We start from the raw sequence: 24,345 nt of genomic DNA, 5'->3' as shown, positions 1-24,345 counted from the left end.
ACAAGGTAATTTTTATTAAACTTCAATCTTTGTGGAAGGATTTTGATACATTAATAATGCAGGAAGATGAATCTTTACAATCTTTCTTCTCTCATGTCTCTAATATCTTCAATCAAATTAGAAGTTACAGGGACACGATTGAAGACAAGAAAATAATACTAAAAATATTAAGAAGTCTTCCAATAAAATATGATCATATTGTGGCTGCCATAAAAGAATCAAAAGATTTATCTAAACTCACTCTAGTAGAATTAATGGGCTCTTTAAAAGCTCATGAAGCTAGAATGAAAAGATTTGAGTAGCCACTAGAGCAACAAGCATTCCAATCTAAAATTAATATCTCTAAAAATGATAGAAATAAGAAAAATAACCGAGGAGGAGCATTTACTAATCCTGATAAAAAGGAGCGAAAAACAATGGAGTAATAAAGCTTCAAGCTCCTATTGCAAATTATGCAAGAAAAATAATCATGATACAAATGATTGTCGGTACAAATGAAAAAAGTGCAAAAGGTACCTACACTACGAAAAAGATTGTTTTTACCGACAAAAAGAAGAAGCAAATTTTCTAGAAAATAAAGAATCCCTTGATCATACTTTGTACTCCGCTTTATCTTCTCAAGAATCAAGGGATGTATGGTATGTTGATATTGGTTGTTCAAACCACATGACAAAAAACAAAAGTTGCTTTGTGCAACTAGATGAGACAATAAAATCCAAAGTTACACTTGGTGATGGAAATGTTCAAACAGTTGAAGGAAAAGGCACCATTGTTGTTAAAACTCAAAATGGTAGCCAAAAATATATCCATGATGTTTTTTATGTGTTAGGTCTTACTCAAAATCTTCTAAGTGTTGGTCAATTTATTCATAAAAATTATAAAGTCATCTTTGATGATGATAAATGTAATATCATTGATAAAAGAAAGGGCCAAATTATTTCTATCAAAATGGTTCCTAATAAAGTATTTCCTCTATTTATGCCATTTGGGCAAAACAATGCATTGAAATGTGAGAATATGGATGAGTCCATACTGTGGCACTTGAGGTATGGTCATATAAACTTTAATGGCCTCAAATTAATAAAACAAAAAAATATGGTGCTTGGGCTTCCTTTTATTTCATCTAACCTTAAAGTTTGTGAAGGCTGCATTTATGGCAAGATGCACAGGTTACCGTTTCCAAAAACATCTTGGAGAGCTAAAGCTCCACTTCAATTGGTGCATACTGATATCTGGGGACCATCAAGTACCCTCAGCTTTGGTGGAAGAAGATATTTTATCCTCTTCGTTGATGACTACACTCGAATGATGTGGGTGTACTTCATCCAACAAAAATCCGATGCATTCTCTTGCTTCAAGGACTTCAAGGCCCTAGTGGAAAAGCAAAGTGAGCATTCCCTCAAAATCTTGAGAATAGATCATGGGGGAAAATTCAATGAGCACATATTCATCAATTTTTGCAATGATCATGGCATCAAGAAGGAGCTAACTGTTCGTCACACTCCAGAATAGAATGGTGTCCCTGAAAGGAAAAATAGAACCATTATGGAAATGGCTCGATCAATGCTACAACACAAGAACTTGCCAAAGAATCTATGGGCGGAAGCTGTTAGCACAACAATATACATCCTCAACTGTTCTCCAACTAAAGCAGTCTTAAATATGACGCCATATGAAGCATGGTTCAACAGAAAACCAACAGTTGATCATTTTAAAGTTTTTGGATGTGTTGCTTATTCGCACATTCCAAAGGAGAACCGAGAAAGCTCGATGAAAAAGGAGAAAAATGCATCTTTGTCGGCTATAGTGACCAATCTAAAGGTTACCGATTATTCAAACTAGATTCAAAGCAGCTGATCATTTTAAGAAATGTCATCTTTGACGAAGAAGCAAGTTGGCAATGGAGTACTGAAGTCAATGAGACGCAAGAAGTAACCAATCCAAGCCCGTGCACACTGCCACCATCATCAACACAACATGACCAACAACACCAGCAAGAAGAAGTCCCACAACAACAACTTCGAAGATCAGGAAGGCCACACAAACTGAATCCAAAGTATGCAAATGTTGGATTTTTTGCCTGTGAACCTCAAAAGTTTGAGGAAGCATCGAAAGAAGAAGTTTGGAGAAAAGCCATGGACGAGGAAATCAAAATGATAAAGAAAAATCATACATGGGAGCTCATGCAAAAACTAGAAGACAAGGAGATCATTGGCCTGAAATGGGTTTACAAAATTAAATATAACGAGGATGGAACAATCCAGAAACACAAAGCAAGACTTGTCGCTAAAGGCTATTCACAACTCCCAGGAGTTGATTTCAATGAGACATTTGCTCCCGTTGTGTGCATGGAAACAATCAGAACTGTACTAGCCTTAGCTGCATAGTTGAAGCTACAAGTTTACCAGCTAGATGTAAAATCAGCTTTCTTGAATGGAGAGATTGAAGAAGAAGTATACGTGGAGCAACCACAAGGATACAAAGTTTAAGGAGAAGAAGACAAAGTATATCGCTTGAAAAAGGCGTTTTATGGTCTCAAACAAGCTCCCCGAGCATGGAACAACAAAATAGACAAATACCTCGTCGAGCATAGATTCCTCAAAAGTCCAAGTGAGCCGTCACTATATGTGAAGATGCAAGGTAATCATTTCTTGATTTTGTGCCTATGCATAGATGATTTAATCTACACCGGCAACAACGCACAGATGATGGAAGAATTCAAAAAGGCTATGATGCAAGTGTATGAAATGACCGATCTTGGACTCATGAGATATTTTCTCGGCATGCAAGTCAAGCAAAGACCTGGACAAATATTTATCTCGCAAGAAAAATATGCGGATGACTTACTAAAGAAGTTCAACATGCAAGATTGCAAACTACTTGCCACACCTATGGCGATGAACGAGAAGCGTTCAAAAGATGATGGGCAAAACAAAGTTGATGCAACGGTTTATAGAAGCCTAGTCGGTTTGCTAATCTACTTAACCAACTCAAGGCTAGACATCGTACATACAATTAGCATCGTGTCTAGATTCATGAGTAATCCAAGCAAAGCACACTTTGCAGCAGCCAAGAGAATCCTAAGATATGTCAAAGGCACAAAGGATTTTGACATTTTGTACAAGACAGATAGAGACTTTAACTTGACAGGTTATACAAATAGCGACTGGGCAGGAAGCACAGATGATAGAAAAAGCACAAGTGGATATGTGTTTCTTCTAGGCAACAAAGCAATATCATGGGCGTCAAAGAAGCAAACGATAGTTGCTCTATCATCAACAAAAGCAGAATACATGGCTGCAACAAGCGCTGCGTGTGAAGCAACATGGCTCAGAAAAATTCTGCAAGACGTACAACAAGACTCCAAGACTCCAACAATTATTCATTGTGATAATATGTCAACTATTGCAATGACTAAGAATCCAGTATTCCACAGCTGTACAAAGCACATTGAGATTAGATACCACTTCATCAGAGAGCTCGTGGAACGTGGAGAAATCAAAATGGAGTTCTACAAGACTGAAGAACAATTAGCAGACATCTTCACCAAGCCAATTACAACAGAGAAGTTCATCAAATTTAGAGACATGCTTGAAGTTCAAGACTTTTCTAGACTAAGAGGGAGTGTTGAAGATTAATCTAGAAAAGTGTAGATGTATAATTGGTGGTCCATTATCTAGAGAGTTCTACACCTATGAAGATGTTGTAGTGTGTAGAAACTTCTTGATGGATGTAGAAAAATATCTTATTATCTAAAGTCATAGAAGCACCTAAAACATTATAGAGATGAATGGTAGATGATAGATGAGTTTAGAAGACTCTATGACTAAGTAGAATAGAAGTGTGTAGAAATCACCTGTGTAACTTATATAAAGGCATAAGTTGTAGCAAGCCATGTAATGTAAGTAAAGAAGCTAATAAGCATAATTCAAGTTAAGGTATCAATTTTCTAAAAACTCATCCTCTTTCTACTCCCATCATTTTTATCATACATTTTTACCACATCCTTCCATAGAAAAAAGGCATAATCATGTCCCATATCCTAACACTGCGTAAATTTCATTCTTGAAGGTTGAGAAAGGGATTAGATACATGCATAATAACCATTAAATGATAATTAAACATGTTAAATCACGTACGGTAGCAAATAAACATGAGGAAAGTGCTCCTGCACATGCAAAATTTTATTTTGTCACAGTTCAAAAATTTATATTATTAATGCTATATATAAGAATTAAATAAGACGTGTAAGAATTAAAAATATTATTAATGTTATATGCGATAACCAGAATATATCAAGTTGGTCCGTCATTTTGTCGAACCGGTAAAGTTTTGTTAGATAAATACTAAATTCTGCGGCTTTTCTTGGTTAATTTGCATGTTAAAAGTGTTTTATATATACTAATTTGATAAAGAACACATTCTCATACACTATTATTTTCGAAAAACTTGTTAAAAAGTACGTAAAGTTTAATGAAAAAACTTGAAATAAAATATCTGTTAAATGATTTTTAAAAAAATATTATTATCTTTAAAAAAATTTAAGAAGGTTTTCAAATTAAATCCCAAAATAAAAGAATAAATAAAATCTGGTCTATTGTATTGATTAAAAAAATACATAAATATGTCTATCACTTAACTAAGTGAAAAACATATTGTATAAAAAATTAAGTGAAAAACATTTTATGAGCTCTAATAATAAATGTATAATTTTTTTTAACTTTAACTAATGCATAATGATATAATGTAATGGAGTAGTAAAAGAAGACACGCAAATTATGTAGTTCATGTTCAAAAGTATGGAGTCAAATATTAAAAAAAATTATCATTAAAAAAACACAAATATACAGAGTATTTAATTAATAAAGATAACTAATAATAAAAATATTATTTAAAGACAATAAATTAATTTATATTAATTATTAGACCGGTATTAGATGCAAAACTACTTAGTATATAGATGAATTGACGTGAGATTATCTAAACTTAGTTAATGATTTAAAATTGAATCTTATATATATAATTGAATTAAATTCTTGGAGATAAAATTTAGTATTTATAATAATCCTAGAAGCCTTAAGTAACACTGTCTCATGTAAAAATCCTTGCTCTAAAAAAAATCAATACGTATCAGATGCAATTCTTCACCAAGCAAAAACAGAAAATACGTACTATGTACTCTACGCAATGCTATTGTTTTTAATGAAAATATAAATGAAATTAAATGCAACAAACTCACTTAGATATTCCTGAAATAATTAATGTAATATTGATTTTGCTCAGTTGCACTTAATGCAAATAAATTTAAATATATAAATACAAAATTCTATTAATACGAACTATAATAAAGAAAGATTTACGGTACTGAACATACCTGATGCCATCGTAATGCTCTTTTTTTTTTTCCTTCCTAAATGCATCGATTTCACGGTATTAGTTATTTTAGTTACAGTAAAAAAATAAATCTTTTTCTTGAAAAGAAAAGATTTTATGAACTCAATCCTTAGATTTATATGAGAAAGTGTGCCATTATTTGCAAAAAGAATACAAACTGGTTAATAATAGATATTTTTCCTTGTATTTCGAAACTAAGAATTAAATGTAATGAAATATCCTTAATATACATGAAAAATTAATGGCAATCAATGTTAAAATAAATGTAAAAGGTTTAAAGAAGTTTTTATTCTCTTTTTTTAAAGAGATTTTCTCTTTAAAATATGATATCTTTTACTTTGTTTTTTTATAAAATTTTATTCGTTCTTATTTATTAAAAACTCACAAAAAAATTATTTTTTTATTTTCTTCTGAAAATTAAAGTTATATCATTTTTTAAAATATACGAATTAAAATAAATACTTTTTTATGAAAATTAAACTAAACATGCAAAATAATTTAAAACTAAAACTAAACTTTAGTATAAAAAAATATAGCGAGAGTTTATTAACAAATAATTCACTATGTAATAGTTTTCACTATAAAATTACTATATCATCATACAATTATGTATTATTGCAGAATTTAACAAGTGTAATAATTTTAGTAAAAAAAACGAGTGTAATTATTTATGAATGCATTGTTAAATAACAGTGTAAAGTTTTCTACCAGAAACAATAATGAAATTAGATTCTAAAAAAATATTATGAAGAAAATAATAAGATATGAAGAAAAACAATCATGAATAAAGGTGCTAAGATGAGTGTTAAAAATATATTCTTTGAACACTTTTTAAAATATATACTCTTAAATTATTAAAATTTATTAAAAATTACAATAGAAGAGAGAAATATTAAATATGATGAGAAACCTATAATATTTTATCGTTTTTAATAAATTAGAACCAATCAATGAGCATGCATCCAAAGGAGTGTGTTAAATATTCATAAAGAAAAAAAAATATGATAGATTAGTTAACAAAATTGATTAGTTAGGTTTTCTTTAGTAAAATTTAGTTGTCAATAAGTGTTGTGGCATGAAAATTTATAAGTTAGTCATAATATGTTTTGACTAGTCTTGCTTCAATACAATTCCAAATAATGATCAAATCACTTGTGATGAGAAGGAGAGTATACTTGGTTTTGAAGCTACTCTTTGGTGTAGTTAAATGAAAAAGAAAGGAAGAAATAAGATTTTGTGTGAAAGATAAAAATTGAAAGCTATAAACTAAGGGTTGTAAATGAAAGCAATAGAGGAAAACTATAATTTAAAGCAATAAAAGACAAAAGGCAATAAAAAATGAAATATTCAGCAAAATGGGCTTTAATTTTGGATTGATTTTGTCATTTGAAATTAACTACAATACCTATTTAAAGGTTACAAAATCAAATCCTCTATTAAACTAAATTTTACTTAATAACTTTCTAAACCGTGATTTAAGAGTCATTTAACTAGTTTGATAGTAATTCAACTAATTCTAACAATTGAATTCGGCTAACTAATTCTGATATCAATTTATCTTTTGGTAAGTGCTTTGGACGCATTCTCATCTTTCCACAAGCCAATTGATATGTTATTTCAAAATTTTGAAAAAGATAAAAATCACTTCTTATTTTTCCAGGAACACTATCACTAGTCAATTTTAACCATTACAAGTCATTTAAATATCGAAATTTGTGGAAAATATTTTCTTAATTTTATTAAATTAAATCTGATTTAATTCAACTAATTTTTGGATGCTTAAAATTGGCCAAAATCAATCATTAGACTAATATTTTGACTAACATTATAGGTAGTTAAATTGACATCATGCACATTCAACTAATACTAAAATAATTAACTGTATTCTTCCATTCAGCTAATACTAAATAGCAGAATTGACCTTCTACTTATTTAGGTAATATTAAAATTAGTTAAATTTTATCATTTGACTAGCATTATCAATAATTATATTAATTTTATTCATGTTTGATTAATCTTTTATTTAATATTAATTATTAACATTTTCTTTATTCAGCTAACATAAAAGATAAGAGAATTTCACCTTAACTGTCTTCCCATTTTTTTCTTCCAAATTTCAATTAATAAAAACTAATGAATATTTATGTAAGTAATATATATTTTAATATTGTTACATAGAACAATAATATGTGGAAAAAAATCAGTTCAAATTCGAGAGAATATTCTGGATTAAAAAAAAGTTTTTTTTTTCCTGGTCTGAAATATACGTTTTACTAGGAGAGGAGTTTGTGGTAAAGACAAGATTAATTAATAACTAATGAATGAAATAATAATAATAATAATAATAATAATAATAATAATAATAATAATAATAATTAGCGGGTAAGAAGAGCTGAAGACGCAGGAAAAATGTGAATGGCTCAAACGTGTCAGGCACAATGGCAGTGGCGGTAGCAGTGCTTTTGTCACGGAAACTATGGTCTATAGATGATGCTATTGCTACGTGAATTACACACACTCTCTCTTTCTCTCTCCGTTTCTCTATATAAATTTCTCACGCGTCTTCATTCCTCTCATTCCCTCTGAATTGTTCTCACCCTTCAGATCTCTCTCTCTCACTCCCTCTCCCTTCCTTCCATCCCAACCACAAGGTAAGTTCTGCTTCGTTTTTTTTCCCCCTTTCTTTCTCTTGCTTCCTCCCCCTTTGATTTGATTTGCGTTTCTGGGTAGCAAGTGAGTTTTTTTCCTCCTACCCATTTCGAGTTTCCTTGTTGCCTTTCGATTTCGCCTTCTGGGTATTTTTGTTTCGAACTCAAATGCCACCTATTGTAACTTTTTTTTATGATTTGTGCATGATTGGGAGGAATTGTTTTTTGTGAATTGTTGGTGTGTGGATCTGTTGTTTTGGCTGGTTTCGTGTGAATTGTGTCGTTAGATCTGATTGCTAAATATATTATGCGGAAATTTGGATTCCACAATTTGTCTCTTGTTTCGTATATGTTTTTGTGTTTGCATGTGTGTGAGTTATCGAACATTTCAATGATTTATTTATCCGTTTGCATTTTCCTTGCCAATATTCTCTGGATCTGTTTGTCTTTTTATGATTGCTTTACTTGGAAATTATAGATCTTGTTTTCCCTGTGACTATACTCTTGATTTTTCGAAATTCGCTTTTGATGCAATGTTGTATGTGTGGATATTAGATGAATTTTGTTGTTTGGTGTTTCAATTGTTTAGTTTTGGATCTTGATATGGTTGGTTACCTTGTTGACTGGTAATGAACATTTTGAGGGTGAATTAGGCAATTTGCATTGTCGATGTGTTGTTTTGAGTTTAGGCCTCTTGTGTTACGCAGGTTGCTGAGAAGACATAAAAAATGGTAAAGATTTGCTGCATTGGAGCTGGCTATGTTGGTGGCCCAACCATGGCTGTGATTGCCTTGAAGTGTCCTGAGATCGAGGTGGTCGTGGTGGACATTGCTGCTCCACGAATCAACGCGTGGAACAGTGACCACCTCCCGATATACGAGCCCGGCCTTGATGATGTGGTGAAGCAGTGTAGGGGGAAGAATCTCTTCTTCAGCACTGATGTGGAGAAGCATGTTGCTGAGGCTGACATTGTCTTTGTCTCGGTGAACACACCGACAAAGACTCAGGGTCTTGGAGCCGGTAAGGCGGCTGATCTCACATATTGGGAGAGTGCTGCCAGGATGATTGCTGATGTATCAAAATCGGACAAGATCGTGGTTGAGAAATCGACCGTGCCTGTGAAAACAGCTGAGGCAATTGAGAGGATTCTGACTCACAATAGGAAAGGCATCAATTTCACAATTCTGTCAAACCCTGAGTTTCTTGCTGAGGGTACAGCAATTGCAGACCTGTTTAAGCCGGATCGAGTCCTCATCGGAGGCAGGGAAACCCCAGAGGGTCAAAAGGCTATTCATTCTCTGAAGAGTGTTTATGCCCATTGGGTTCCTGAGGACAGAATCCTTTGCACCAATTTGTGGTCTGCTGAACTCTCAAAGCTTGCAGCCAATGCTTTCCTGGCCCAGAGGATCTCCTCTGTGAATGCCATGTCGGCGCTTTGCGAGGCAACTGGTGCTGATGTCTCCCAGGTGTCACACTCAATCGGGACAGACTCGAGAATTGGACCAAAGTTCCTGAATGCCAGTGTTGGTTTTGGTGGATCATGCTTCCAGAAGGACATATTGAACTTGGTCTATATCTGTGAGTGCAATGGCCTACCAGAGGTGGCCAATTACTGGAAACAGGTCATCAAGGTGAATGACTACCAGAAAATGCGGTTCGTAAATCGCGTGGTGTCATCAATGTTCAACACAGTCTCAGGGAAGAAGATTGCTGTTTTGGGATTTGCTTTCAAGAAGGACACTGGTGACACTAGGGAGACCCCAGCCATTGATGTGTGCAAGGGCCTTTTGGGAGACAAGGCCAAGTTGAGCATATATGATCCTCAGGTCACTGAGGATCAAATCATGAGGGATTTAGCAATGAAGAAGTTTGATTGGGACCACCCTGCTCATCTTCAACCACTGAGTCCAACTTCCAACAAACAAGTATCTGTGGTTTGGGATGCCTATGAGGCAATCAAGGATGCACATGGCATCTGCGTTATGACTGAGTGGGATGAGTTCAAGAACCTTGATTACCAGAAGGTTTATGACAGCATGCAGAAGCCTGCATTCATTTTCGATGGCCGCAACGTCGTGGATGTTAACAAGCTGAGGGAAATTGGTTTCATTGTTTACTCCATTGGCAAACCTCTAGATTCATGGCTCAAGGACATGCCTGCAGTGGCTTAAAGAAAAAAATAAAGAAAAAAGCACAATCTGGAGCTTCCTTTAGGGATGTTGAATTTGCTGTTGGTCTTTCAGAGAGAATGCCCCCCCCCCCCCCCCCCAATCCATCCTCCTGATATGATGATGATTATCATGCTATTCTTAATAGTTTAGATTTCTGTTGCTGTTTTTGTCTTTGATGTTACTTTTTATTGGATCAGGTTTTACCCCAAGGTAGAGAGAGCTTAATTTCCTAAGTATATTATTGTCTTTAGCTCGCTAAAAATCCTTATTTGTTGACCTGGTTTATTGTAATAAAGGAGTACCAAGGGATTTTTTATACAACGGATATCATTCGTTTTATGTTCCGTTTGTTACTTTCTATAGCTAGTAATATTTTTTATTCTTAACCATTAGTTTGCCTTCGTTTTTTCTCTATTTAATAATAATCACACTTGGAAACATGTAACAAAAAAAAATAACACTTAGAAGCACTTCTCCATTAGTGCATAAATAAATCAATAATCAGAAGTCTCAAATAAAGAATTTGCTTCTTACTCTTCTAACATTACAGCCTTACAGGGATTGCTTGTTTTTTATTATTAAGTATGCTAATTAAAATTCTCTTGAAAAAAGAAATGAAAAATGTTTTTGATAATAAGAAATGAGAAATGTTCTCTTGTCTCTAGCTCAGGCTTTTGTTGTTGGCAGCTATAGACAGATGAATCTCTATAAACAAAATTATATTAATAGACCACGTGTGGCGTGCGGGTTGTATAAATTTTTCGTTGTGATGATTGAGGACTGTCGTGATTTTCAACGTCACTGTATCCCCTTTTTTCCCATCCATTTCCTTTCTTACAAATAAAACTATTCAGATTTAGTTTTAATTTTTTGTTACACAACTAGTACTTTAAAAATACTATCTTGGTAAAGTGACGAGAGATATTTTGTCATTTTCTTTTTTCTTGAAATAAAGAGTTCTCCTTATTGTTTATTCCTCGTGCTTCTTAAAATGTACCGTATTTTTTATTATAGAGAAAAAAAATGAATAATGATGGTTTTTTTGTTTAGTTGAAGAAAAAATAATGAATTTCCAGAAATATAAATTCAAAATTTTCTTTTTTTTTTAATTTAAATTTCAAACTTTACTTTCTCTCCTATTATTTTTCACTCAACTAAACATAATAGTATTTAATAAATACAATAAAAAATATAAAATTTTAAAACAATAAATTTATCAACAATAAAACATATATCATAAATAAAAGATAAAGAGAAGAAAAAAGTTTAAAAAAAGAATGGTTAAACAAAAAAATGAGAGATTGTGAACTATTCGACCAAGATGAACTTTCTAAAAATAAATCGTTGGACTCAACACTTAAGAGATTATGAACCATTTGATCAAGATTATCAAACTTAACAAACACTCACACTTTTTAGATTTAACTACTCAACAATTATGTGGCTATCAACTATTTGATTAAGATGGCCGACTACAACATACACCTACTACACCTTTCAAGCTCAACACTTGTGGGGATGTGAAGTATTCAACCAAAATGGTCAACCTTAACATGCACCTACACCTACATCTAACCAAGATGGTTGATCATAACAAGTTTCAATGCTTTTTAGGCTCAATGTTTATTTTTTTTGGGTGGGGGGGGGGGGGGTGGGGGGGTGTTGAACTATCCAGATAGAACAATCAAGCATGACTAAGCTCAAATAATATTGATGTCTTTGATGTCTTTCAAGTTCAATGCTAAAAAAGCTATGAATTATTTGACCAAGATGATCGAGACAGCTTTTAGGCTTAGTGCTTGAGGAACTATGTATTGTCCCTTTTTGGATGGGTGATCCTCCAATCCTTAGACCCAATCATATTTAATAAATAGGCATGATCTTCCTTGGGTCACACTAGATCAACAAGAATGACTCAATAAGATTGTAAAACATAAGAGTAGAATTTCTCCTAGACATTATTAGTATCAATGCTATGCAATTGCTTGAGTAATGTTAGGGAAGATGCATTTTTTTTTGTTGTGTTCAATGATTATAATGAGGATCAAAGTGAAGTCCTCCTATATCTACCCCAACCTCCCATTACACCCTAGTGAATTTTAGAGGAGGTGCACATGATACATGACTATGGACAAAAGACATGTTGTCACTAACTTTAGATATGAAGGATTTCAATGCATTAAATTTAAGCACATTTTTTATAAGGGTGAATTGATTAATATTTTTTGGATAAGCAAAAATAAGTGTGAATTAAAATAAATTGAACAATATTTAAATATACTTTAAAAATTATTTGTAGAGTAAGAAATATTATCTGAGAACTCAATGATGTTAATATAGTATAACGCATAACAAATTAATTGCCATCTAAGTAGATTTTAACCGGGTAATGTCTAGAAAATTTAAGGCATTAAACAAAATTTATATTCAAATTAAAGTTTAATTTATCAACTTGCCAATTTTCATTTTTTTATCAACTATAAAACTACTGATCAAAGTTTTATAGATAAGTGTTTCTAACATTTTACATCAATATATAAAATAGAAAATTCATTTAATCTATTCTTTACATACATAATATTAATAAAATTTGAGTAATTTTAATTTTGAAAACTACTTTAAACAATAACAATAATTACAAATATTATCAATACTATTTTAAAAGTGATGCTGATATTTGAAAAAAGAATATGATATTTTGATATAATTTAATATTTCTAGTGCGGTATATTTTTTGTACTTCTAGCAATTTCTTTATTTTAAAAAATAAATCAAAATCTTCATTATTATAATATTCACAAGAACTTAAAATCATTTTAAACTTAACGCAATCTTTTTTAAATTCATTCTCATACAAATTTTTTAATTTTCCAATCAATACAATCTTAAGACCACATAGTTTTACTAATGAAAATAATAAAAAATAGTATATTATTTTGTAAAAAAAAATATAATTAACCTTATATTTTAAATTAACAATAAATATTTTTTTAAATAAGAAAAAATTGTGACCTTAATCATTTAGAACCTAAGGTCATCTTTGGATTGGAGGTAGAAAATGAAATGGAATTGATAAAAAATATAATCGGATGGAATGGATTGCAATGAAATGGAATACAAATGTTTATTGTATTGTTTGAATATTTATAATAAAACTAAACAAAACATTCATTCCATTGTTTGGAAAAAGGATAGAAAGGAACAAGTTATAACTTTTCAATTCCTATTTTATCTTTGTTTTAAATATATTATCCTTAACAGAGTAAAATTTGAAAGGAGAAAGTAGTCATTTTAATATCTAAAAGTTTTACTCATGAAATGCACCCCAAATTGAAAGAAAATAAATTTGGAGTTTAAGCAATGGAATGAAATGAATCATGATCCAACTTTTTTTATTATTATGTTCCATTCTTATTTTTACAAATTAAACAGTGAAACGACTTTTGTTTCTACCCCATCCTTTTCCATTCCACCATATATCATCAATCTAAGCATAGCCTAAAAGCATCTGTCTCATTGAACGTGTAGTTTCCATGACCTTGATTTTAATTTTGGCACCCTAAGTTATTTTCATTTTGTTTTGATTTCTATTCTCTAAGTTGTGAAGATAAGTATGTGAAGATGAGTATGAAACAACTTATTTGGGATTTTTTTTTTTTAAATTATTGTATGTTAGCTCATCCATATAAGACCAAAATACTTCATAAGCATTTATTAAAATAAATAATAGGAGCGGTAATAATACATTCTGACACATGTCTCAAAATATATGTGTATTTTTTGTTATTGGTTAAAATTTATTAAAAACTACAAATTTATAAATAAAGCTTATCAAATAAGAAGATTCATCAAATTTTATAATTTTCAATAAATTTAAATCAATAATAATAATAAAATGTACCCAAAAGAATGCCTTACTAGCATTTCTTAGTAAATACACCCAAACAAGTTTAAAATAATATCATTTAAATAGGGACTTTTTAATAATTTATAACCCTCCTCAGGGATGTTGGGAACTTTTATAGGCAAATGCTGAATATTATTTATGTTTTATGGCTTTATTTATCAGCTCTCTCCTCATAATTATGAAAAATTGTTTCGGACTTGCAACCCAATTCATGCTCAGGATCCAGGCCCTCATTGATAAAATACACTCCAATTCGCATCTTTGGTACGGTCCAAAATTCCATTACCAATTTTGAGCCACACACAGGCCTTGTAGAGCAATGGTACCCTATATTTACGCCAATTGACTAAAGCATTCAACTAGGATCCTTTAGTTTTATGACTACTCACTTTTATTCTGAGAAAGTACTCGTCTATTAGAACTTAGAAGCCTACGATAATCTCATGTTGAGGAGCTGGGGTGGAGACTTAGTCATATTTAGAAACCAACACTAAACGAAAAATCTCTAATTAAGTTCAAATAATTTTACCTTAATTAATTCATGTGTTTTATAATACACAACACATTTATATATGTAAAATAATATTTATGCTGTAATTATTATATTAGAAGTGATTTAACACAAGTTTTCAAAATTTTATTTTGGAGCATGAGATAAAAAAGGGTTTTATGTAATACATATCTATGTAAGGTACAATATTACATATGTAAAATAATATTTATGCTGTAATTATTATATTAGAAGTGGTTTAACACAAAAGTTTTCAAATTTTTATTTTATTTTATTTTGGAGCATGAGATAAAAAAAAAAGGGTTTTATGTAATACATATCTATGCAAGGTACTCAATTGGCAATAACTATTATCACCAACAATAACTATTAACAACAACAGTCGTATTCAATTTGTAATACATGCATGTTAAGATTTGATTCTTACATAATAGATTTTTAGGAAGATGGGAGAAATTTTAAGTTTAAGTATGACTAAACCTCCGAATGATTATAATTATTGTTAATAAAAAAAATCGTGCTCGAATTTAATGATTACAATACGAAAAAATACTATGGAAAGGAGAATTACTTATTCAATGAATGTCATTTCGTGTATAGATATTTCCATATAAATACGTGTAATGAAGAATATAAGTATGGGTACTGGACTCACTTGTCTACCCCACTCCACCCGTCTCCCCACTAGTACATTATTTATCATATTAAATTTTAGAAAAACAAATATTACGCCAATAACTATATAATTTTATGGTCACAGCCTACAGATTATATTGCAATGACAATTTTTTAATCTCTAAACTATTGAAATGTGCAACTACTTATTGTTTTTTTTTATCACCAATTCAAACGTAAAATTTTGGTTAAAGAGGTTCAATCAGAACCACTCTTATATCTTATTCTTTGTTTACTACAATTGCTCAAGTTTATTACCTGAGGAGTGTCACTAATTAGTAATTACCTATCTAACAGTTTTAAGTTTTTATTTAAAGTATAAAGCATAAAATAAAATTTAAGTAATAATTCTCTCACTACCCTAATAGTTGCTCCACCCATTACATATCTTGTTTTTCTCAATTTCTCTATCCTTATCATAATATATATCAATTATATTAATTATTTATCTTTTTTTCCCTTCTTATCTCTAAAGATAAGTTTTCCCAAAAAAAAAAAAAAATCTTTAATGGTAACTTTGGTTTGTGAAAGAAAGTTAGAGGAAAAAAAGTAAAAGGAAAGAGACTAAAAATGATAATTTATTAGGTTGTTTTTTTGGTACATTTTTTTAGGTTGTTTAATTGTGTAAAAAGTAAAAAAAAAAAAAAATAATACAAATATCCCAAATATAAAAAAAAAACGTATGGTAAACTAGAGCAACACCCATACTTTGCACGGGTAAAGTGTGAATAATAAAGTTGAGTACGAATAGCTAGATATCTATCTGTATAATTAATTACTTACTCCCATAAGTACGTACCCCAGCGACAAATGCTTTTCAAATCACAAACATGAAAAAGGAGCATTATAGTACTTTGCCAAATCTTGCATGAATTCCATCCCTGCAAGCAACTTCGCTCCCTCTTCAATGACCATGAATTTGTATGAGTACATTTGTACATGTACATCAATCCATACAGTACTTTTGAGTTGCATTACTTGCATACTTTTATCTCTAACATATTACGTATTATTATACCAAAGGTGGTGGGTCACACGGTAGAATCATTTTTGTAGTAACTGGCTCATACTCTTTATATGTCACATCATTACTTTTTTAATAATGCATTATGCTACTATTAAACAACGACGGGTTAGAAATATCAGATCACGATTAAAGATACTCTTACCTTCGTAAAAACACCAAGTAATGCCCCCAACCACAAGTGTAGAACGGCAGTACAAAACCCATCCCGTAAGTACTGCTGGATTGTCACCAGTTTCTAGAGCTCCTCAGCTCAGTTAAACATTGAAGTGTATGTAATTGGTTTGTAATAGAAAATGTTGTGGCACGCGTTTCAATTTAAATTTAACGGATAAAAAAAAATAAACGCAAAAGTAAAATTGATCTTTGATCCATTCAATTTTTTTTTTTTTTTTATCTCAAACCACTATTATGGTGTTTGTATGTTCGGCTAATTTGTGAATTGATCCAACTTAAACGCATTGGTTTAAATTTTGGTGTTGCTTAAGTTGGATTTCACCAACACGTTTAAATCTTATCATGATCTTTGGTTTGAGTAATTTTTTTTTTTACTCGTGAATCTAATGATCCAACCTGTTGATGTAATATTTTTTTTAATTATCATTTATATGTTTTTTTTTTACATTTATTTATTTACAATTCAATATTTTTTAGAAAATTTAAAATGTTGTATAAGTTTTTTTATCTGATAAATCAAACTCGATCTAACATGTTATTTGATTTGGGTAATTCAATTAGGTTTTGGGAACTACTCTATCCAGTCTTAAATATAAGCAGCATAATACTCTTATTTTTTTAGTCTCAAATATAAGCAAATCTTATTTACTTATGTATTATTTAATGAGACTTTCTTCAAAATATCTTTTATTTAATAAGGTCAAAGATTTTTTTTTATGTTTGATATCAAGTTTCAATGAAGGATAATTTAGGAAAAATATTTATTTTTAAATTGAAAATGATACAATTTAATGAAATTAACTAATTTTCTTAATAAATGTGAAATGTGTCTTTTTTCGCTTATATTTAAGATGAGAGGGATTACAATTGACTTCGACCCATTTTGCTCTTGGTCCTACCAAGGGCTGAAATCTCAATTTTGTCTCCCATTAAAAATTTTCTCACCCCTCTCTGACCCCTTCCTCTTCTCTCGTCCTCCTTCTCCTTGCTCCACCAGTAGTAGCAACCCTTCCCTTTTCCTTCCTCCACCAATTTTTTTTTATTTCAAAAAAGAAAGAGTAACAAAATCACAATTCCAATATAGAGCTACGATAATATTTTTTAGGTTTTGAATACCACAACAGAATCATGATTTTGTTGTGTCTGAACAAAGAATACAACAAAATCATAGTTTCGTTTTGTTTGTTTATCATAACGGAATCAAGATTTTGTTGTTTAATTATTATTTTTTATCACAATGGAATCATAATTCCAAAGTGATGTGGAAGGATAATTTTGGAAGGCAAAAAAGGGTCAGCCCCTTGATAGGGGTCAAGAGCAATTCCAATGGGATCAATAACAACTCTCCTTGGTTTTACAAGAAAAATATATAAGTCGATTTGATCCAACCTAACCCAAATTGAAATATTTTGATCAACTTATATAAATTTTTTAACTATATGCAACTTAATTAGACTTGCTTACACCTATAATTACCTAGGCTTAAATGCAATTTTGATCATCCTATTTCGTTTAATTCATAATTTTTGTCCTCCTATTTTAAAAATAAAGACATTTAGTCTCCCTATTTTAGAAAATTCATAATTTTGGTCCCCATATTTTAGAAAATTCATAATTTTGGTCAAATATTTAATTGTCTATTTTTATTTCTTACATTGTAATTAATTAAATTATTTTTTTATGACACCTTAAATGAATACGTTAGGTCTAGGATTCAATTAAACCAAAATAAAATATAATAAAGTATACACAAAATTATGGATTTGACTAAAATTACAAATTTTTTAAAGTAAGAAGACCAAATGTCTCTATATTGAAATATGAGGACCAAAACTAAAGATTTTTTAAAATAAGAAGACCATATGTGTCTACTTTAAAATGAAGGAATCAAAATTATGGACTGATAAAATATAGATACCAAAATTATATGTAAGCCCATAATAAGTAAGTAGATTGCAATACACAGTTATTTTATCATATACGAAATTGGTATCCTTGACTTGTCCACATCTTGGGAGGGTGTACTATTGAAAAGACAAATCGTTATTTGGAGACAAACAAAATTTACGTTAATTATAATTATTTATGATTCTTTATTTTCATTATTTCATAAATGGATAATTGAATATGTATATACAAGTGATAAAGAGTCAAGATCCTTTCCATGATCTTTTATATTTTCATACACGATCCAATAATATATATTTCGAGTTTAATTGTGATGATAATTAATCTAGAATACACGTTATTTGGTTTTGAATGACATCTAACTAATCAAAACGAGAAGGAAAAAAAAGGTACCTTTCCTTCTTTATGCGGGATGTCTAAAGAAGAAAACGAAGCATGACCCTTCTTTTTCATGTATACATCTTTACACAGCACACATTATCATAATGCTACATCACATGCTTTGCTGCACTTACAATTAGGCAATTAGGACTTGTTGAGGTGAACAAGTTGGGTCTCCAAGATTGACCTCTTTTCACACTACCAAGTAGGCATGACAACTGAGGTGGGGTAGGGACGAGTTTGATGTTCCCCATTCTCGTCCCTGATCTACAGCGGGACTAATTTTTTACATCCATTCTTGTCCTTGTTTGGGATCGAGTATCCTCACTCCGTTCTCGGTCCAAAATTCAATTTCTTAAAAAAAAAAAGGAAAATTTGATTAAATTATCATACCCAAATGTGCATTTCTAGCAAAATATGTTAGCAACCAAGGAAACAAGGCTACATTACTGGTGAGTTGTTTTACTTAAGGATGATGCTTTCTATAGCTAAAAGACCATGCATCTATGAATAAATTAGAACTGTTGTTGGGATACAATATCCTACTTTTCGATAGGCTTGCTTTGCCATGGGATTTCTTCATGATGATAGAGAGTACATTGAAGCAATTAAAGAGGCCAACAATTGGGGATAAGGTCATTATCTTAGAAAGTTGTTTGTCACAATGATTATCTCTAATAGTATAAATAGACCTGAGCATGTATGGGAGCAAACATGAGACTGTTTAGTGGATGCTATTTTGCATAAGAAAAGGTTATCAAACATTTAAGGTACACCATTTCATTTAATTAGCTTAAAACATCTTACTTGACTTTTGCAAATACCTCTTCATATATTTAATATATTAAAACATCTTACTTACCTATTGGAAATATTTCTTTTCATGATGCATTTTGTGTGTGCATGTATAACGACTTGTTATGTTACATACTTACAATTGGATGATCAAGAATTACAAAACTTAGCTCTCTTGCAAACTGAAGATTTTTTGCAATCTAATCAAAGAAGTTTACGGGGTTATCCATCAATGTCATTTCCAAAAGGTGTTGTAACAACTCAATTGGGAAATAAATTGATTTATGCAGAGTGAGATTACAATAAAGATCAATTGACCCTTGAATTTGAATCTTTATTTGCTTCTATTATAGGTAATACGATTAATTACAAATACTTTTTTTTAAAAGTATACATTTAATTAGCAACAATCATATAAATTCAATTATTTATATATCTTAAGTAATTAAAATTATTGTCAACTGTCCTTAGTGCATATGAGCAAAAAAGTATCTTTGATACAATAATGAATGCTATTAATCTGCAATGTGGTGACATCTTCTTTATGGTTATGGGAGAACTGGAAAAACTTTTACGTGGAAGACATTAGTCTTTGCATTGCGTTCAAAGGGACATATTGTTTTAACAGTTGGATCAAGTGGCATAGCATCCTTATTGTTGCCTGGGGTAGAACTGCACATTCTTCAAAGTTTGCAATCCCTGTTCCTACCTTGCAAAACTCAACTTGCAATGTTCTTCAAGGTAGTGAACTTGCTGAGCTTTTGAAGGTCACAAAACTTATAATTTGGGATGAGGCTCCAATGGCTCATAAGTTTTGTTTTGAGGCATTAGACAAAAGCCTTAGAGACCTCATGAGTTCCTCTAATAATGGAGATTCGCCATATGGTGGAAAGGTTGTTGTATTTGGTGGTGACTTTAGGCAAATTCACCCTGTCATTCCAAGAGGTACTAGATCTGATATTGTCAATGCTACTACCAATGCCTTTTACCTTTGGGAATATTTTAAAGTATTGAAATTAATAAAAAAACATGAGGCTACAAAGTCATGGTAGCAACTTAAATCTTGAAGAGCTCAAACACTTTTAGAATGACTATTATGTGTAGGGGATGGAAAACTAACTGAGCCAAATGAAGGTTACACAAAAAAACAGATTCCTAATGAAATTTTGATAACTGATTTCAATGATCCCATACAAGCCATTGTACAAAGAACATATCTAGGTTTAATTCAGCTCTACAAAAATGAAGAGTTTATGCAATCTAGAGCTATATTGGCCTCAAATATTGACACAGTTAATCAAATAAATGATTAAATTCTTTATTTGATTCCTAGTGATGAAAGAGAATATTCGAGCTCTAATTCTGTTCACATATATGATGCAATTGATAACACCCACTAGAGGCAATTATTCCATAATTTCTTAACACATTAAAGACATCAGGGCTTCCTGATCATAGAATCAAATTAAAAAGTGGGACTCCAATAATGTTGTTGAGGAATTTAAATCAATCTGAAGACCTCTGCAATGGAACTAAATTAATAGTCACAAGACTTGCAAATCATGTTATTGAAGCAAAAATCATTTATGGAGGGTGTAGAAGCAAGCTTCATGATGAATCAAGATTGATTCAAGGAGTTTTGATGATAACAAAGATGATGACAAAAAGCTCAAAATTCAAGATCACTTCATGATAACAAAGATGATGACATTCAAGAATGAGTTCAAGATTGAGTCAAGAACACTTCAAGGATCAAGAGGAAATTTGATTTCAAGAATCAAGATTCAAGATTCAAGAAGAATCAAGATCAAGATTCAAGACTCAAAGATTCAAGAATCAAGAATCAAGAGAAGACTTAATCAAGATAAGTATTAAGAAGTTTTTCAAAACATTGAGTAGCACAAGAAGTTTTTTTACAAAATCATTACCAAAGAATTTTACTCTATGGTAATCGATTACCAGATTATAGTAATCGATTACCAGTAGTTTTAAAACGTTAAGATTTTCAAAATTCAAAATGAAGAGTCACATCTGTTGATGTGTAATCGATTACACCTTTATGGTAATCGATTATCAGTGGCTGTTTTCGAAAAAATCATTTCCAAAAGTCACATTTCTTCAAGTGACTTGTTTCTGAAGATTCTTTCAAAAGTCATATCTTTTTATGTGTTTAGTTTTAAAGGAATTGCCAAGAGTTACAAGTTTTGACTTGAGTCATCAAGAAACTATAAATATGTGACCTTGAGATGAAACATTTTAACAATCTCATTCAGATCTATCATCTCTTTCAACCATTCTATCTTTCAATCTATCTTTCAATATCTTCTTTCATTTCTTTCGAAACTTTCTTATTTCATCTTCTCTTCATCTTTCTAAAAGTTTTTGTTCAAAACTTTTTCTTCCAAGAAAAGTTCTTTGTTCAAAAACTTGTGTTATTAATCTTTTTCATTCCTTTCTCCCTTTGCCAAAAAAAATTCGCCAAGGACTAACCGCCTGACTTCTTTTTGTGTCTCTCTTCTCCCTTTTCCAAGAGAACGAAGGACTAACCGCCTGAATTCTTTTGTGTCTCCCTTCTCCCTTGTCAAAGAATTCAAAATGACACAGTCTGAGAATTCTTTTGATTCTTCCCTTTCTCATAAACAAAAGATTTCAAAGGACTAACCGCCTGAGAATTCTTTTGTTTTCCCATTCACAAAGTTTCAAAGGACTAACCGCCTGAGAACTTTGTCTTAACATATTGGAGGGTACATCCTTTGTGGTACAAGTAGAAGATACATCTACTTGGGTTGTTGACTGAGAACAAGAGAAGGTACATCTCTTGTGGATCAATTCTAGTGAAGGGTACATCCACTAGGTTGTTCAAAGAGAACAAGGGAGGGAACATCTCTTGTGGATCTTTGCTTGTAAAAGGATTTATACAAGGTTGAAAAGAAATCTCAAGGATCGCAGGTCGCTTGGGGACTGGATGTAGGCACTGGTTGTTGCTGAACCAGTATAAAACTCTTGTGTATTTGTCTCCTTCTTCCCTACTCTTTTAATTTCGACTGTGCACTTTAATTATTGTTTTTACTTTTGGTAATATTAAGAAGGATAATTTTTAATTAGTAAAGGTCTAGTAATAATTAATTCAACCTTCTTCTTAATTATTCCGATGCCACTTGATCCAACAGAGGGAACATTGGAAACTTAGTTTGCAAAGATCATTTTTTTAGGATTTTTTGAAGAAACAATTACAATATTTTGGTAAGTATTATACCTAAAATAATCTTACTAACAATGCATAAAATAATTACTCATCCCCGTTCCATTAAAGCTTATGTTTTCATGATTACAAATACAAATTAATTTCGTGACCTCTATCTCCAACACAGGTTGCTGCCGAGTGAAAATTGCATATTAGTATTATGTTTTGATGATAATGTATCTGTATAATAACTTATCTTTTGTAAACTAAACTATCATGTCATTTTTTCCTATGATCATGAAACTAAACTTATCATTATGGAAATTTATACCCAAAAACTCAATATGATACTTAACATGTTATTTCCTTTTATTCCTCATTGTATCTACCATTTTATTCACATAGAAATCATTTGATTTCATCTATGAGTGAACATGAGGAGAATGAGAACAATTTGTCTTTTAGGTGCAGTTAAATTTCAGTCAAGTACTATACATGGTTGGGAGTAGAAATGGCTCACCATAGTACCATGAAACTTAAGTTAGAAACTTTTCTTACTCTTCATATGCTTGGTCTATCTGCCAACAACACGATCACTGAGGCGGACTAAGCATATTGCATGTGTTTTATATTCATCATCAGTTTTTTGCTTGGATATGGATATATGAAGAAAGGATGGGTAATATAGTGTTTTAGATACAAGATGATTTTTTGTACCAGGACATAGTTATAGTTAAGATAAGAGATTACAAACCACTCCTTTCTTGATTTTGTAACTTTATTTCTTTTCTTATGTACTCTACCTCGATATCTTATGAAATATATCATTTCTTTTTCTCTATTGGCTGATCTAAATTAATAACTAATCAATTATATAAAATTAGATACAACTTTTTTAATATGCAATAACTTGGTTCTCCTTTTGCAAACAATTTAGTCTGCCGCTACAAAACAAATCCTTTAAACTCAATTTATCCTATTGCTCATGTTACTAAACCCTATTAAATAACCATCTCATAACAATACATTACCCAATAACAATCGACTTACCAAATTCAAATTATATGTATAATATAAAATTGTTTATTTTTTTACAACATACGTAACCAACGATCTTACCCGTGCATAAACATACATACTGTATTAGTTATTATTAAAAAAAGGTATATTCTTGATTAAGTAAGTCATCAAATAGACCTCACGAGAATAGGCATAATCAATCCACTAAAAGATGATATGCATAATATATAAATAAGTTAGAATCTAAATTCAATGTCTCTTTCCAAATATTTTATTAACTACCAAAATATGGGATATAACTCTCTATTTAACACCCAATGAAAAAAAGATTTCGCTCCACTAAAGATAAGACCCTTCTTTTAAAGATAAAACATAATTATAATTGTTGATTACAAATTTAACCGTTAAAATTATAATGGGATATAATATACATTTAATAAATTATGAAAATTTTGAAATTTTACTTATTTAAAAAAAAAATCTAGTTACATTTTTTCTTCTTCTTTTGGAGACAATCTTATTCAAAACTAAATGTGTTGGAATAAAAAAT

General features: G+C 30.9%; 2 protein-coding genes across 2 annotated transcripts; both read left to right on the top strand.

Annotated features, from left to right (window-relative positions):
- The first annotated feature begins 1,724 nt into the window (after positions 1-1,724).
- Positions 1,725-2,387, top strand: LOC114372635 (uncharacterized mitochondrial protein AtMg00820-like). The gene has a single exon (XM_028330311.1). It carries the CDS (start codon positions 1,725-1,727, stop codon positions 2,385-2,387), a length of 663 nt encoding a protein of 220 aa, XP_028186112.1.
- Positions 2,388-7,796: 5,409 nt separating this feature from the next.
- LOC114387222 (UDP-glucose 6-dehydrogenase 4-like) lies at positions 7,797-10,552 on the top strand. Its single transcript, XM_028347368.1, has 2 exons — positions 7,797-8,045; positions 8,750-10,552. Exon 2 carries the CDS (start codon positions 8,771-8,773, stop codon positions 10,211-10,213), a length of 1,443 nt encoding a protein of 480 aa, XP_028203169.1. The 5' UTR covers positions 7,797-8,045; positions 8,750-8,770; the 3' UTR covers positions 10,214-10,552.
- Positions 10,553-24,345: the final 13,793 nt, after the last annotated feature.

The sequence above is a fragment of the Glycine soja genome, chromosome 2 (assembly GCF_004193775.1).
Source record: "Glycine soja cultivar W05 chromosome 2, ASM419377v2, whole genome shotgun sequence".
NCBI classification, from domain to species: domain Eukaryota; kingdom Viridiplantae; phylum Streptophyta; class Magnoliopsida; order Fabales; family Fabaceae; genus Glycine; species Glycine soja.
This window is presented reverse-complemented; position numbering and strand designations above follow the sequence as displayed.

What these genes read in the sequence shown, in the direction of transcription:
- LOC114387222 (XM_028347368.1), top strand. Translation starts at nt 8,771, where the DNA reads ATGGTAAAGATTTGCTGCATTGGAGCTGGCTATGTTGGTGGCCCAACC.
- LOC114372635 (XM_028330311.1), top strand. Translation starts at nt 1,725, where the DNA reads ATGTGTTGCTTATTCGCACATTCCAAAGGAGAACCGAGAAAGCTCGAT.